The sequence below is a fragment of the Dipodomys ordii genome, unplaced genomic scaffold (genome assembly GCF_000151885.1).
Source record: "Dipodomys ordii isolate 6190 unplaced genomic scaffold, Dord_2.0 Scaffold97, whole genome shotgun sequence".
NCBI lineage: Eukaryota > Metazoa > Chordata > Mammalia > Rodentia > Heteromyidae > Dipodomys > Dipodomys ordii.
Window position 1 is genome coordinate 5,852,227 of NW_012267313.1, and position 17,508 is coordinate 5,869,734.

Genomic DNA, 17,508 nt, shown 5'->3' on the forward strand with positions numbered 1-17,508 from the left:
GGGATGAATCTCTTAAGAATGGAAATTTAGGAGTTCAGCTGAAATGAAAAAAGGAAGAACAGATTAGGGCTGACAAAGACTGAGCAGTGGTGGAGGTAAAGCCAGTAGGTATAGTTATAAAAGGCAACACGAGAATCTCTGTAATAGAAAACACTCAGTGTGGGGAAGTTCTGTTTCTTTCTCTTGACTGAAATCAATATCTTGGTTGTGACATTGTACCATAATTTCCAAGATATTCACTTTGGAGAAAACTGGGTAAAAAGATGTAAGAAATCTCTGTATTATTTCTTACAGCTGTATGTGAAACTAGTTATTGCAAATAAAACTGTAAAGTATTAGCATTAAATATATTTTACACATTAAGGAGAAGGAGTTATTTCAGACATATTATTCCAAAGGAAAGTATAGGTCATATCCTAGGCTTAAAAGAAACTTAATACAACTTAGAAAATTTCTAAATTACTAAGAAAAATGTTTGTCTACAGATCATTAAAAAAAAGAAGTCCTAATTTTGAACAAAAAGTATACTAATTTACTAATGATAGAATTAATATAAACGATATGGGACAATTATTCCATTAAATTCTGGTATTTGGTCCCCACTAAAAATAGTAAGTATTACATCCATAGGATTTGGAGAGGTTAAACAAGTATTAAGTTTGGCTCAGGAGGATATCAGATGGGGTCAGGCACACTGCAACTGCCTTAAAATGAGCAGAGCACTTAGGTCTGTTAAAAAAAAAAAAAAAAAACTGAATTTTCTCCACTGAAGTTGGCTTTATGTTTCCAGAATCATTACTGACAGAAAGAGCTTTTCATCATCCAGTCTGGCATCTTCCTCGGGTTAAACCCCCAATTTCTAAGAAAGATGCTTTCTTTTTCCTTATCTGAGTTCAGCTTTTTCAGGTCTGCCATTAAACCGCCGATGTAAATGCCAGTGGGCACTAGGAAGTCACACGAGGTGTCAGTAAGTCTCAGATCAGGCGAAACAACTATACCGCTAAGTTTTCCATCAACCTAAGGTTTGGGGAGTCAGCAACTACTGTCTGTCAGTACTTACAGTAAACACTTAAAAATTTGTACTCTGGGTTGACCAAAGTGGGAATTAATGTCCTTTCAAGTTTATTTAAAGACTCAGTTCAGTTCTAGAAGACTCCCTCTGAAACAAGTGCGGGTGTTATGCATGTAAGGACAGCACAGGAAATTGGGGTTTTGCCCTCCACCACTTACAGGTCACACAGTGATGCCTTCACTGCACAAAACCTACAGGAATCTCGCTCTGAGTAGTTAGTGACCAGCCTCTTAAAAGGGAGTCAGGAGAAACAGTGTCTAAGAAAACCTACTCAGTGTGTCAGCTATGTTGTCCTATTTCTGTATTTGAAAATTAGGATTTGGAGAAAAGATAATTTTCATGTTAACCCACTGATGACCAAGACAAAGGACTAAAACTTGCATATTGATACAGCATTTGAATTGAGAAAAATGTACTAGCATGAGCCAATAAGAGGGCTTTCCTCTCTATGTATTCTTTTTCTTCATGAAAAATAATTGCCAAGAAACATGTTAAGGTATATTTTACAAGGAGCATAATGTACTGAGGGCTTTTAAATAAAATAAAGGATTTCCAATTCCCCTTGGCTGACTCAGTTCTTTCCATCATTCTGCCTTCTTTCAGAAAGCAGTAGTTTTGTAAATGTCATAAATGTCAGACCAGACTACAGCAGGATGCTCTAGATCTGTATCCGCCAGAGAATGACTCCCTTTTGGAGACTGACCATCATTCAAATTAGTAGCTTCTCTTTATAAAACTATAGATTTGTTTTGAGGTCTGTTATTTAAGAAAATTAAATTCAGCTACTTGATAGGTTAAACAGGCTCATAACTCAAATACTGTATCAGTATTTTAGTTCTTTGTTTTGGTTATCAGTGGGTTAACATGAAAATTATCTTTTCTCCAAATCCTAATTCTCAAATACAGAAATAGGACAACATAGCCTATGAATCAGGGTGAACAGTGGCCAATTGTTCAAGTGCCAGGTGGTCTCAAGTGATGAGTTAATCCCCATATTGCCTTTCTTCCCTGCCTCTTTCCTTTCCTACTCAGCATTTTCCTTTTGATGACATTTTTTTAATGTGAGTGTGGCTATAAGGGTAAGGGCTACACTCGTTTCACAAAGCCTCTCTATCAGCCAAATAGCTGTCGGGCAAAAAGTTGGCCCAAACACATGCCAAATTTACTTAACTACTTATTGAACAACTACTAGGGGAGGAAGGAAAGACAGGAAAACTAGTAGGCACTTACACACACATATACATATCTCCTTAGAGATTCATTCACCATCTAGAAGCAGCACCAAATTGTTTTCATGGAAGGTTTCCTAACAGAAGAGAAAAATTCTGTTTTTCTACTTCAAGGCTTGTTCATTACAGGGTTCAATTCATTATTATGCTAGACTGGTAGCCAGGCCAGTAACAGTCACCTACAGCATCCTCTGCAGTATAGAGAAAAAAATACATCGCCTAAATTTCCTTTATTTCCTAGTTTTCAGCATGCGTTGACCAATCAGATCTGGAAGGCAGAAAGGGAGGCCATCTTTCCTCAGAGGCTGTTGCAGGCAGCGGACATTATCATCATGCACTTTCAGAGTCTCTTATAAAGTCACCTGCTTTGGTGCTATTAAGAGCAGAAGACTGATATTAGTGTAATCCTGTAAACCTGTAATCTTAGCTACTCAGGAGGCTGAGATCTTCAGATCACGGTTTAAAGGCAACCCAGTCAGACAAATTTGAGAGATTCTTATCTGTAGTTCACCAGTAAAAAGCCAGAAGTGACTCAAGTGATAGAACACCAACCTTGAGTGGAAAAAGCCAACTGTGAGAGTATCAGGCCTTGGTAACAGCTGCATGAGACTGACATGTGAGTATAGCAGACCAGTAAAACAGGCCTAGAAGGAAGAGCTTCCAGGTGTTCTGAAGATTCACAGGGGTTCCTTGGCCTGGACTCCAGAGATACTCACTAAAGTGCTAAGGACACCTTTCATCCCATACTTCTGATAAGACAAGCCTCCAACTCCCTACATTAAAAAAAAGTCTGATTTCAATGTATTGGGTAGATTTTTGTCTTTTTTCCATATTGAAAAATAAAAGTAGTTAAACATTAAGGAGGAAAAGATATTGCTTCAAGGAGTCTACAGACTCTGCAAAATCAACTGAAGGAAAATAATCTTTGTTTAGCATCCAGGCAGTCCCCATAATAAAGTTTGAGTACACCAGTGATCTAAAAAGATGCAGTCTATCTGGCCAGAGGATGGCGCTGTGACTCCAGTGCTCAGTGAGAGGAACTTTGATCTGCCCTCTAGAATCAGAGTCCTCAAGAAACAGATCTGCCCATACATCTTTTAAATCATCTTTATTTTGGTTTCAAACATACAATTTAATAGTTAATATTTCATTTATTCCCACTGAAAGTCTCAAAGTTCACCACATGAAACACTGCCTTCAATATCAAACTGCTATAAGAACATTATAAAATTCAAATGATAAACTAAGATCATCCTTTTTTTCATGCATTCAAACAATATTGACTTAAAAAGGCAAGTGAATTAACTGGTAAACATTCATTTCCTAATGAAGGATGGTACAAAATGGTACTCAGTATAAACACTAAATTTTAAGTGTTAGGCTGAAAAAGTATAATTGTGGGAAAGCTATTTCCTATAAGTAAGTCACATCCGAAGATATGTTGTATAATCATTATTCTACAGAACATAAAGGAAAGTAAATAATGTATTTTTAATATCAGTGAAAAAACTGGTTGGGATCTTTAGAATCCAACATCCAAATGACTTCATCATCCCTAGTAAACATCAGACTTTAAATAGACCACGTGTAATCTAGGCAATCTACAGCAAATGCTTTACAGGTACAGGAGATATACTAGTAAATGATACATTGATTTTATTCAAAGAAATTCAACAGTAAAAGTTAAACAACATAGGCTATTATGAACCACAGGAAATATATAAACAGACATGTTAGCTTTTAAGTTATTGAGAATATTTTCTCTGCTGGCCAAATAAAATTTTAATCTGAGAATTTGAATTAAAGTAACACAAAAATCTGGTTGCATGTTAAGCAGTGACAGAGATACAGAACACATACAGTTTTTCATTTACTAATTTCAAAAACTAAGTCAAACAGGAGAAATAAATTATAAATGAAAGTTATGTACAGTTGGGCAAAACACTATCAGTTATTGAATCAAAAAGCATGGAAGTTATGCCAGCAATGATATTTAAAAAACTCTCAGTATTAGAAAATACCATATTTTCTCCAAAGGAACCCCACCAATAAAAATAACGAAGTATGGGAACCATCAATTAAGCAACAGCTTTAATACAGTAATAATAAAAACATGATTGCAGGGGTCTCCTACATAACTTAAAGAATGTAGTGCAACAGTTTTAGCTTTTCAATCCCCATACGATGGCACCGATAATCACAACTCCAATGACAAGGATAAGCACGATGATGCACAAGGTTTTTCTGGATTTGCGCTGCAAATGCAAAAACAAAAAAAACACGTTCACAGGTTCAGTGAAGTATCTCTATAGAAATGAAAATAATTTGGTGCATTTCTAGACTGACATAAACTGGAACTTATTGACATCAAATTTCTAGTTACTTTTTTGCTTTATGAAATTCTCTAACACCAATATTAAAGTGGCTAGTATGTTTCTGACTTCTCTTCTGTGGGGTTTCAAAATTAACATATATGGCTACCTTAATACCCCCCATACTTTATGTTAACTTTATAGGTTATAAAAAATTTATTAGAGCTAACATTACCTGATAATCTGCTGCTCTTGACAGCTGTTGATTTGCCTGTTGAACGTGTACCTCTGCATTTTCTACATTAGCTTCTATGCTATCTTTAAAATAAAACACACTCATATGTATAAAACTGCTAAATATTAACTGAGGTTCTAGTAATAAGTCACAAATTTCATTCAAAGTTATTGTATATGTTCATTACTCAAAGTACAACGAATCACAAAGTTTACAGCTGGGTAAAATTCTTCCTTATACCACTTCTTCTTTAAAAAATGTTATTGTAAAGGTGATATACAGTATGGGTATAGTTACATTAAGTAAGGCAATGAGTACATTTCTTTTTGAACAGTGTTAACCCCTCTCTCATTTTCTCCCATTTCCCATCCCTCCCCAGCACCCCCTCGCCCCGCTTCCTGCCTTCCACAAGTTATAAAGTTCATTTCCAACACAGTATCCAGTATCATTGTTGCATTGGTTCACCCTTTGTCCCATCATTTCAGTGATTCCCTTCTCTCCCCCAAATCAGATAAACTTATATACAAGTTAAAAGGGTACAGAAATCAAAAACAGTGACAAGAAGGAATAAACCAAACAGAGGATGGAGGGAGAAAGAAATAACTGCAAACAGTATACTAGAAAAAGCTCTTGTTTCCATTTGTTGGAGTTCATTTCAATAAGCATCATTTTATATGGTCATATGCATCTAGCTGTTGAGCTGTTGTGATCCTCTGCTAAGAATCCTAGCCATCCTAGTTATTACATTTCTAGAGTAATCCAAACAATATGCACGTATAAGGGAGAACTCTGGTCATCTCCATTGCAAAGCAACTCCAGGTCCACCAGCTCAGCACAAATCTGTAATTCCACAGCTTCTTCTTATCAAGACTAATGTGCAAACAGAGAAGATCAAACAAACCCTCTCCTTTCCACAACCAAAGATTCTGATCACCACCAGGGAAAAATCTGTCCACTATATCTCCAAATGGCAAAATAATAATAATAATAATATGGATCCTGATCAGTGCTGACAATTAGACCTTAACTGAAAACTAACATTTAAACTTAGATGGATTTTTTAAAAGAATTCTTTGGAAAATTTTCTAGCATAAGAAAAATCTGTTCATCTACCAAAAACAAAAAAAACTATTGGAGTGATCAGGCAAATAGCTATCTATTCCCTATACCTAAAAGACAAGATAGAATATGAAAGCGCAAATACAAGTTTCACTCAAAGTCCTCAAGGGATGAGAATTGAACTATGGTGAGAGGGAAACCCAAGGCCCTGGGCGTGAGCTGGAGTGATGATGCTTTCTAACATCTGAGCAGCAGTAGGCCTTGATTAAATTGGGGACTCTGAAATACATGAAGCTGCTCGAGTTAACCAGCAGGCTTGCAACTGGGGTTTTAGAAACTGCCTAGGGTGATGAGGCTGGCTGTAAACACTATGCTTTTAATCCCAGACCACACAACATAGAGTAAAAAGCTAACAAACCAACAAAAAAATTACGTTGCCTAACTAAGCTGCTGCATGTAACTTCCTCCCACCCTATGCAATGTAAATCCTTAAGACTCACCAATCACATCTCCTTGTTCATGAATCATCATTCCTAAGTCTTTAAATATTTCATTAATGTCCATAATATCAGCCTAAGAAAAAAGGCACATACTTATTGATTAACAAAAATTCAGTCCCGAGAATGAGAAAGCAATTTTTAAAAAGGCATATAACAACAACAAAAAATCTCGCACTTTAGGGTTCTAATGCAAAACTTAGAAGTAACAGGAAACTATTTCACTATAAACAATCCTAACAACAGACACTAAGACTCAAAAACAAATTTGTGGCATTTAAAATACTAACTGAGGTAGGATGCAAACAAAAGATCTATAATAGAGAAGGGACATGGATCACTCAATTTATTTTATGCAATTTGACAGTTAGGTTATCACAAGCAATGTCTGTTTAGAATAGTAAAAATATTCATTTTTTAAAAATAAGACACTCTAAAAATAGTTTTCAGAGGGAAATTTATAGTTCTAGAGGCTTATATTGAAAGAGAAATCTATCAGTAACTTTATGCTTTAAAGAACTAGAAGAAGATTAATGAGATAAGGTAATTCACCTAACCCAGTTGTTACAAGAACTTGGAATATACTAGGCATTTACTAAACAACATTGGTTATTCATACCACTAGAACATTCTTATGGCATATTTCTATGTAAAAATGTATATATTTGATAATTTAAAAATAAAATACTAGCTAAAATTTTAAGTCCTACATCAATAAATTTTATAATTGATTAATAAAGTTATGAATTTCAGTACCAGATAAATAATAAATGGATTTGACTTTATAATGTCATAAATTTCATTCAATAAATGACTTATTTTGTCCAACTAACAAGCGAAGTTTAAATGTTTTATTTCTATTAGCTGTGAAGTTTACGTATTCACACGTATTATTTTCCTCCTCTATAAAGTAATTAGGTTAACTATTTAACACAGCTTTTATGTAAACTAACTGAAGTAATTAATATAAAGAATGAATCACAACATGCCTGGCTTATAAAAGACCCTCAAAAGATTATAGCCATTGTTAGCAATTAGTGGTCCACCTTCTAGGAACTAGAAGGATTCCACAGGAAATCAGACTTAATAAATCCTTAGGCCTCTCTGATATCAAACATATACAAAACAGAAATAAAATTTGTAAAGTCACTTAAAAGGGCTTAATTATATAGATAAGATGTTATGATGTGTCACAGGATGTCATTCAATTTCCCTTGACAGACCAAAATCTCTAGCCTGGTCCTAAGGTGACTTGTAGATGACAACAGAATTAAAAAGACATTTGGGATAAGGGGAAGTATGCTCTGTTATCCTAGAATTCAACTTATACACTAGAAGTGCTACAGAATGAAAAGCTAGTTTCTTTCTCCAACCCCTTCCCCTTCTATACACTGTAAGCAGACTCACTAAAGGCAAGGCAGCAGCCTGAGTCTACAAGGGAGGCTTACTTCAAGTTGCCTGATAGAAGACTCTCTCTCATGGATAAGGCGCAGGTCATCCTCTGTGATTTCTTCATCCTGTACCTGTACCTGAGGTTGTGCCGGGCTAATAAAAAATACAGAATCAAGGACTTATTTCCTATTTAAGACATAGCCATTAACTAGATATTTGGTCTTCCAATGGGTACTGCTTATCTTAAAAAGTGCTAAGTATATAATGCATATATTGCCCAAATTTTATTCAGTTTTCATTCTCTTCATTATTTTATCATGCATGGGATTAGACTTACTTAAGACTAATTTAAGAGAACAACCAATATGAAAAATTAAGTCAGGGGTCTGGGAAGGTGGCTCTGTGGAAGAGTGCTTGCCTTGCATACATGAGGCCATGGGTTCCATTCCTCAGCACTACATAAAAAGAAAAAGCTGAAGTGGCGCTGTGGCTCAAGTGGTAGAGCACTAGCCTTGAGCTGAAGAGTTGAAGGACAGTGCCCAGGCCCAGAGTTCAAGCCCCACCACTGACAAAAAAAAATTAAGTCAGTACATATTTATATAGGTAATTTATGTTTCTACTTCATAAAAACTATTTTATATAGTTATTTAAAAGAATTCCCAGGATATTAATGCTGCAATATATGGAATGCTTTAATTTTACTCCAGGGACTATAATGGTAAAAATCAGAAAAGTTATATTTGATCTTTAAAATGTTTTGCATTTCTTACCTTTCCCAAGATACGAGATTCTTTTCTTTTGAAACGTCTTCAGAAAAACTGCCCTGAATAATTTAGTAACAAGATGGATTGAGAAGGAGCAAATAAAACAGGAACAGTAAAAATATTTATATTTTCTCTTAAAATCATCTAAATATTAATATATATATACACATATATGTATATGTATGTGTATGTGCATGTTTGACAAAGTGTACATGTGTGTATGTGTCCCTGTTCTAATTTTCAAGTTTAACTGTTTCAAGGAATTACATCCTAAGCTGACAAAGAAGGAGTTCATTAAATGTTGCTAAGGGCCAAATAGTAAGTATTATTTGGCTAAAACATAATAGCAGTAAAATCTCAATATGAAAGAATAAGGAACAATGTCTGATAGTCTCAAAGAGAATCTAAAATTAGATTAATTAAAGTTCCACTTGAAACCCTCCTTTCACTTATTTCCTCAAGGCTCATGTTCATTCTCAATATTCCCACAAGCTATTCATTTGGTTCATCTTCATTTTCATATAATGGGAGTGGGCTGTCTGCTCTCACCTGCATACATATATAAAGCCTCAGTACCAACTCTATATTCTTTTTTTTTTCTGTCGGTCATGGGGCTTGAACTCTGGGCCTGTGTGCTATCCCTGAGCTCTTCAGCTCAAGGCAAGTGCTCTACCACTTGAACCACAGCACCACTTTTGGTTTTCTGGTGGTTTACTGGAGATAAAGAGTCTCACAGACTTTTCTACCCAGGCTGGCTTTGAACCTCAATCCTCAGATCTCAGCTTCCTGGGTACTAGGATTACAGGCGGGAGCCACCGGCACCCTACTTTATAGTCTTTCTTGATAATATAGGTTTCAAGTTTTTATGTAATCTGTGATCTGCTCTAGTCATGGACCCAGGTAACTACAGTAATATATAACCATCATCCTTTTTAAAAATTTGAGCAGAATAACCAGGTAATAAGTACTTAGTTCGAGTATCTTGGAAGTCCAAGATATTCACAGATCTCTATGACCTAAAAAAAAATGATTCCAACAGCTAGTCACTGGTGGCTCCTGCCTATACTCATAGCTACTCAGGAGGTTAAGACAGAGAGGATCATGGTTCAAAGCCAGCCAAGAAAGAAAAGTCTGTGAGACTGACATCAACTAACCAACAAAATGTCAGACTGGATATATAGCTTAGTTGTGACTGAAAAAGCTGAGTAAGAAAATGAAGCCCTGAACTCAAGTACTAGTGCCTACACGTATGCATGCACGCACGCACACACACACACACACACACACACACACAATCATCCCAATGTAGACTTCTATGGGTTCCTGTTTAAAGTACTTACAGATACTCTAGAACTGGCTCTCACTCGAGCAACGAATTCTTTTTCTCTCTCAGCAGCTTGCCTCTGAACTTTCTGAAAGTTTGTCAGTGACGTTGTAAATTCAGCCACTAAGCGATCCTTCTGTATTTTCCTCTGACGCTGGAGGAAAGGAAGAAAAAGGCCTACTAGAATCAAGCTGTGAAGTGCAATACGCTTGGCAATAGTTGTTTTATCACTAGCTGGTATTTTAATCCTGGTTTCTCACTCACTCTCAATTACAGAAACTTACTGATTGAGTCTAAGTAACATTCTGACAGTATGTTCAAATACTGTAAGTACTGTGCATATTTATCTTGAGGCAAAAGGTTCATCTTGCGGAATTTATCACTGTACACTTTCAAAGCTGCTAAAAGAAACAGGTCATGATTTTGAGGTCATTTTAAAGTAGTTCTTTTATTTAAGCAAATAAAACCATAGACTCTTATCTAAGTAGTAGCTTCCATTAAGTAAGCAAGGAGATAAATGTATACCCTAAGGCACACTGAATGTATCTGCATGCTGGATGGAATCAGCCCTGCAAGGTTGGAAGTAATTACTCAGGAAGCATTTTCTCAGCACTCTGTTAATTATGGGTCAGGGTAACTACATGAAAATAACATTCGCTTTATTGGAACACTAGAGATTACTTGAGTAACTAAATATAGTTTTATGTTCTGGGAACTAATCTCAAATACAATTTTTTTAATCCCCTAATTTCCTTTCTAGCTTCACAGTTCAAAGATCCTACAATGCATTTAATTTCTTTCACATCCAATATATCAACTATGTGTCTTAAAGCTTAATACCTGTTCACTGGGGGTGGTGGGCAGAGATCCAAACTCTTTAATGTACTTATCTGTGTCTTTGGCAAGCTGGTTAGTATACTGCTGCTTCTGTTGCCTAAAGTGAAAAAACATGCATTACAGCCAAAGAACTAATGTTTTCTTAAACTACAACTCTGCCACTTTGATTCAATTCTGATGAATAGTTCTAGAAAACTCACTTTTTAAACTGAGCATTGTAGCTCTCCACCCATAATCGTAGCTATTCAGGAAATGGCAATCAAGAGCATTGTGGTTCAAGGCCAACTCAAGCAAGAAGCTTGCAAAACCCATTTGACCAAAAGCAACTTTGTGGGAAGTTGAGTGGGAGGATCCTGGTTGCATGCAAGCCTGGACAGGTTGAAAAAATTGTGGCTAGACCCCATTCCAACAGAAAAAGCTGGTATGGTGGTATACGCCTCTCATCGTAGACTGGTCCCCACTATATAGAACGCAGGTTCAGGCTAGCTGAGGGAGATACCATCTCAAAAATTACCAGAATAGAATGGGCTGAAGATATGATCCAAGTGGCAAAGTGCCTATCAAGCAAGCATGCAGTCTGACTTCAAATCCAAGTATCACCCCTACCACCAGCACCACCAAACAAACTTTTTAATGAAAGTATTTGTAGTTTGAAGCTGTCCATTATAAAAGTACCTGTACTTTTATAAACTGGTCCTAAATTTCTTCTATCAAATTGAAATCTTCCGATCTTATTTCTTGATAAACACTAAGTATAAAATGATATAGAAAGCTCTTCAATGATCTAGGATAACCAAGCCACAGAAATAAAGATCGGCAGCCATTTAGAACTGCAGATGACTCAAGCCAGAAAGAATTTAACTTAGAGACTGTGGGCCTGTCTGGTCTTTTCTGTTTGAGATATGGGAAGTGCAGGAGCCTTTTATCTGTATCCCTGTTTTGGGAGGTCACTTGAACAAGTAAAGATCTACCAATGTTTTAGGGACATCTGGTCTCTGTTTCTCTGTGGACATTTATATTCCACAGATATGTAAGAAAAAAACAGGAGAAAGGTGATATTCATATACATGCAATAATAAATTATTACTGAATTATCATAAATAACAGTATTATTTGACAGCAATAATTATTCAATTAACATAGTATACAACAAATTATATATTGCATATAATTATACATAATAATATAGTATATTATATACTCTATAGTATATTATGTCCCATTATATAACATTATAAATGCTTATTATTTATTATTATCTATTTTATGAGACAAGGTCTTAGTATGTAGCACAGGTTGGCCTTGAACTCAATGATCCTTCTGCTTCAGCCTCCCAAGTACAGAGATTACAGGCATAAACCACTCTGCCTGTCTCCAAAGTTACTATTATTTAAGCTTACTATGGGAAAAAATAGCTTATCCTTGTAAAGAGACGTAAATACAACTAAAAAAAAGTAAATTGTGCTGGGAACCTTATAATCCTAGCTACTCAGAAAGCTAGGATTTGAGGATCAAGATCTAAAGCCAGCCTAGGCAGGACAGTCGATTAGGCTCTTATCTCCAGTGAACCACCAAAAATAAAGCTGGAAGTAGAGATGTGGTATGTGGCTCAAGTGGTAGAGCACTAGGCTTCGGCAAAGAAAGTCAAGGACTGTGACCAAGCCCTGAGTTCAAGCCCAAGAACTGGCACAAAAACAAGAAGAAACAATGAAAAAAAAAGTTAATTATATCCATACTTGCCTTTCTCTGGCGATCTTATGAAGTTAAAAAAAATTGACTGAAAAAACTTGACACTAAGTAATCTTGTATTAAATAGATGGTTCATGAATTACACATCGGTGCCTCTCATATATACTATTTCATATTTTAAACATGGACTGGCCATAACAAAGAAATACTGTAACACACTTAAGTACAGATATTTGTGTTGAACAAATTAAAGAATTGCAACCAATTTATATCTCTACTTAATTAACATATTCTTGATATGCTTTTGTAAATCTTTGGAAGTAACAGTATAGATGAAGTTCTAAAACAGACCTTAATGATCAAGTTCACATAACCAGAATTTCCTGACTACCAAAATACTGTAAATATAAATTATACATTTCTATTTCATTTTACTTTAGTCTAATAAATTATTAGGGTGAGGGGGCATTTTTATAATCCTGACAACTATCCACTTCAAAAAGTAAAACAATGAATCGCTACTACTTATAATTTCTTCATCTTTGCAATTTCCTTCTATAGCTAATGTTGTTTGGAGATGTGTAGCTACTATAGCACCAAACTTTTAAAAGTGAGGTTCTAAATAATGTGCAAATCATCAAACTCCCAACAGTCATGTTTTTCTTAAAAGCAAACTGAAAATAATTCTTTTGATCTATCTCACTCCAATTTTGCAGTTTTAGAGAAGATTTGCAAAAACACTGCAAAATCAGTAAGATACCACAAAATACTATCATGATTTTCAGCAGAGTAATTTTCTCAAACATGTTACATACAATGTCATTATTATAACCCCCTTAAAAAAAAAAGAAGGTAAAGCTTTTTGGAATTTAAGCACATGAGTATAAACTTTTGGTAGTATAGCTCACATAAATGGAAATGTACTAGATCCAAATCAAGAAAAAAGGTCTGGCAGTAAATTATATAAATAGAGGTTAGAGTCTTCATTTTTCAAAAGCTGTTTAAAAAAACTTTTTAAAATGTATAAAAAATGCTAACTGAAGATGATTAGCTTCAATAGAGTTACTCAGATCTTTACAATAAAGAAAAATACCTACTTACCTACTGCAAAAATTACATAAAACCTAGTTACAATAACCTTAAGAAATAACCTTATTACCTTTCCATTGTTTTTGCTAATAAATGCCCTCTTAAAAGGCAACATAATCATAGCAATAGGTTTCTTTCTTATTTTTTGTTGTTCAGATACTTACAGCTGTTGCCTCAATTCAGGTGAATCTTGAGGTGTTCCAAGTTGGTTCAGGGACCTTTGTATTTCTACAGCTGTTAATGGAAAATTAATATATAATTGTTAAAAATGTTAGGGCTACAGAAATCATTAAGTCCAAAGAAGTGAGGGTAATTAGACAGTTTTAAATGACAGAAAAGCAGAGATAACAATAGACAACACAGAGATAACAAGAAAAAAGTTTCATTTAAATCCAGTTAATAACAAAATGGATTTATTTTTCAAAGAAAATTGATTGTGTTAACACATGTAAAACTGCACTTATGATCCAAAAATATTATTTTCCCTATTCTATCAGGACAGCAAATAAATCTGCAGGATCTACACAATCTATAATCTATCTAAAAACTATTTCCAAAAAAAAACGTACAAAACAAAACAAAAAAAACTACTTCAGTTAAGAGAAATAGAAGATGCTAAAATCAAAGGACATTCAGACAACCACAAAGCATTAGAAACAGATGACACTAGGGAATAACACTATAGATAAAGCTGTTGGTTAAAACATATGAACAAATTTAGCACTAACAGAGAGACAAATGGACATCAAAACCTTCCTGATGTGAATGAGGAAGTCATGTCTTTTTCTTGGCAAAATGTCTAAAATGAATCCTATTATAAGGAAGGAACCAAACCAATCTAGTCGGTGAGATAATCTACAAGAAAACTAGCTTGGACGTAAAATTTCAGTATCATAAAAACAAAGAGGAAAACAAAGAGCAAACAGGAAAGCAAAGCAAAGCAAGATCACAAAGGCAAGGGCTAAATTAAAGAATGAAAGCACCAAGTGCTAACCCCTCAGCCCCCAACCCAGCAAGTGCTAACCCCGCAGCCCCCAACCCAGCAAGTGCTAACCCCACAGCCCCCAACCCAGCAAGTGCTAACCCCACAGCCCCCAACCCAGCAAGTGCTAACCCCGCAACCCCCAGCCCATTAAAGTGCATGATTATTTTTGCTGGATTCTAAATCAAGAAAAAGTATAAAAAATTAGTGGAAACAATGAAAAGAAGTTTGAAGAAGTATGTGTGTATACACATGCACAAAAGTTTAATGTCAGTATAGCTGAATTCAGGCAAAGGGGTTCATCACAGGACAATTTATCTTTCTGCAGGTTTTTAATATTCAGAAAATTCAAGATGAATACTCATAATTCCAAATTCATGTTAAGCTCATTAATGCATAAGTCTATGGCCATTTTAATTAAAAAGAAATATGTCATAGTTTCATGTACATGAATACATACATAAAATGTCAAATAGAAAAAAAGCAGAAAATCCATCTCAAAGAACTTTTACATTTCCAACCATTTCTAGAGAAAAACAATTCCTTTTAAAGTGGGGTTTTAAAATATGCCTTAAATGCTTTTTAAAAGTAGCCTTATTTATTTATGAGATCAAGATAATGATAAAAGTATTTCAAAATATAGTTCAACTTGCTTACTGCAGATTACCCACTGAAAAACCTTAGAAGAAAAAGCTGAAAAATATGAATACTGAATTGTAAAGAATAGCAACTACTATCAATCATCTAGTTTCCAAAGAATTAGTTCTAGCTTTTCTCTTTTTTGTGCGGTATTGGTAGTGATCAACTTTCCTTTTGAAATGGAGAGGTTTTGTAAGCTATTTGTGTCTGTGGTTGTTTATAATTAGTTACATATTTCTCTCTCAACCTCAAAAGATCTAAATTAAACTGTTGTATACAGGCCTACAGATTTTGGGTTTTAATATGGATACTTTACACTGTCCTGCTGGAGGACTTTTTAATAGGCATAGAAATTTCTCCTAACTCTAGAGGATTCTAATGTTTCTAATATTTGTAAAAAAATTTTATTATCAAATTTCTAGGGCTGGGAAGGTGGCTCAGTGGTAGAGTGCTTGCCTTGCATGCATGAGGCCCTGGGTTCGATTCCTCAGCACCACATAAGCAAAAAGAAAAAAGCCGGAAGTGGCACTGTGGCTCAAGTGGTAGAGCGCTAGCCTTGAGCTGAAGAGCTGAGGGACAGCGCCCAGGCCCAGAGTTCAGTCCCTATGACCGGACCCCCCCCCAAAAAAAATCTAACTGATTCAGATTTCTAATTTGCTTTTTATATTTTTATTTTCTTTTATTTTCCATCACATTCTTACTAGCATTTAATTTTCACACACTTAATCAACTTTAATTAGTAATTAGAAATAGTTAGGCTTCACTAGCAATAGTTACAGGAATAAATGCCACATATAGGTTCACTGATATTGATTTCCCTTTATTCAGATTGAGATGAATACTATCACTGCCATGAGCCAATTTATAGCAACAGCAACCAAAAATAAACAACCAGTTAAGTTTGGTGGAGAAGTACTAAGGAGGCAAGTCAAGAGGGTCAAGAGTTCAATGCCAGCCTGGGCTAGGTACTGAGTCCCAGGTCATCCTGAGATAAATTGTGGGATCCTTTCTCACACAAGCAAACAAATAAGTGTAAATTTCTGATTTGGTATCATTCTTGGCCAGACTATCTGTCAGTGTCTACAACTAGAAAGTAAACCCTAAAAGTAAGACCTAGGACTAGGTTTACTAATTTTTCTATTTCCACAATTTATCATGTTGTTCAAAGTCAATAATTGCAATGAATATTTTAATGACAGAACTGTAAAACAGCACTGGAAAGATCAAAATATATGTAAGAAGTAATACGTTTCTAAAGAATAAGGCATATATAAAGTAAGAGATGAGTTATGAAAACACAAAGTATACTGCTATTCTTCATTCATTGGTTGAAGACTTATTGGATATCCATTATGTACCAGACATGGGGGAAATTTTTGGACATGAGCATTAATTTGACAATGTTCTTTTGCTTAGAACATTGAGGATAAAGGAAAGGCATCATTTGGTAGTATAAAGGCTCTATGGAACCAGAAATCTGAAACTACCAAATGAAATTTGGAAAGGTATTAGCAAACATCCTTTCAATTATGTTTTACAAACTAAGAAACTGAAAGGCAAACAAATGATTTATCCAAGAAGCTGCAGCTATTTACTAGAAGAGATGGAATTAGAATATTGATTTCCCAGTTTTTCAAGACTATTTCAGTGCTAAAGAACTGAAAGTAAGCCTTTTTAAAACATTATTTCAGAATGACAGCTGTCAGAGTGAAGAAAAAAAAAACCCTAAATGTGTCTAGCTGAAAGAAGTAACTGAAAGGAGTTGAGCTGAGATGCTTCCAACAGTGCTCAAAGTATGCTTCGCAGACCATTAGAGGTAGCGAGGCTATTTCTTGTCCAGCTGAAAATGATCAAGACATACATCTGAACTGGCTGTTGAACAGGCAAGTTTTAGTTCTGACAGGCATTAACCTCCAACACCTGGGTCAGCAAATGATGGCCTGAGGAAGCTATAGCTTGGTTTTATATAGCTCTCCAAGCTGGGCGGTGGGGGGGTTGGTAAGCCAAAAACAACAAAGTGAAACAAATATGGTCTTCAAAATATTTATTGTTTTCTCCTTTATGGGAAATGCTGACTGGCTGATCCTTGCCCTGAATTATCAAAAACTATTAAACCTTGTATCTATAAGCTCAACTCAGCCTGCTATTGGTATATTAAGCAGTTGTTAAGTTATTAAGTCTCAACATAGGGCTGTGATGACAAAAAAACATATTATCAGTACATCATGGATGCTATCTTGAGTATGTTATTTTCATCTGTTGCTCACTTTCTAAACAAAATGATAGTTATTGTGCATTATATTCAATAAACATCTTTCTAAAATATTTAGTGCATTACTATCCTATTATTTTGTTTCTCTCTAGTTTGGGATTCAGCAATTTTTCTTT

The 17,508-nt window shown here is 35.1% G+C and overlaps 1 protein-coding gene across 2 annotated transcripts in view; it reads right to left on the reverse strand.

Moving 5' to 3' along the window:
* Positions 1–3,392: 3,392 nt before the first annotated feature.
* The window catches only part of Stx7 (syntaxin 7), a 32,374-nt gene continuing 18,258 nt past the window's right edge, over positions 3,393–17,508 (reverse strand). Inside the window, exons 3-10 of one of the 2 annotated variants that reach the window (XM_013026876.1) lie at positions 13,664–13,733; positions 10,725–10,818; positions 9,901–10,038; positions 8,567–8,619; positions 7,853–7,949; positions 6,408–6,480; positions 4,849–4,931; positions 3,393–4,556 (exon numbers count right to left, since the gene is read on the reverse strand). In XM_013026876.1, the coding sequence (XP_012882330.1) occupies positions 4,464–4,556; positions 4,849–4,931; positions 6,408–6,480; positions 7,853–7,949; positions 8,567–8,619; positions 9,901–10,038; positions 10,725–10,818; positions 13,664–13,733 (701 nt within the window). In that variant the 3' untranslated portion in view covers positions 3,393–4,463. The other variant, XM_013026877.1, reaches the window with a different exon arrangement.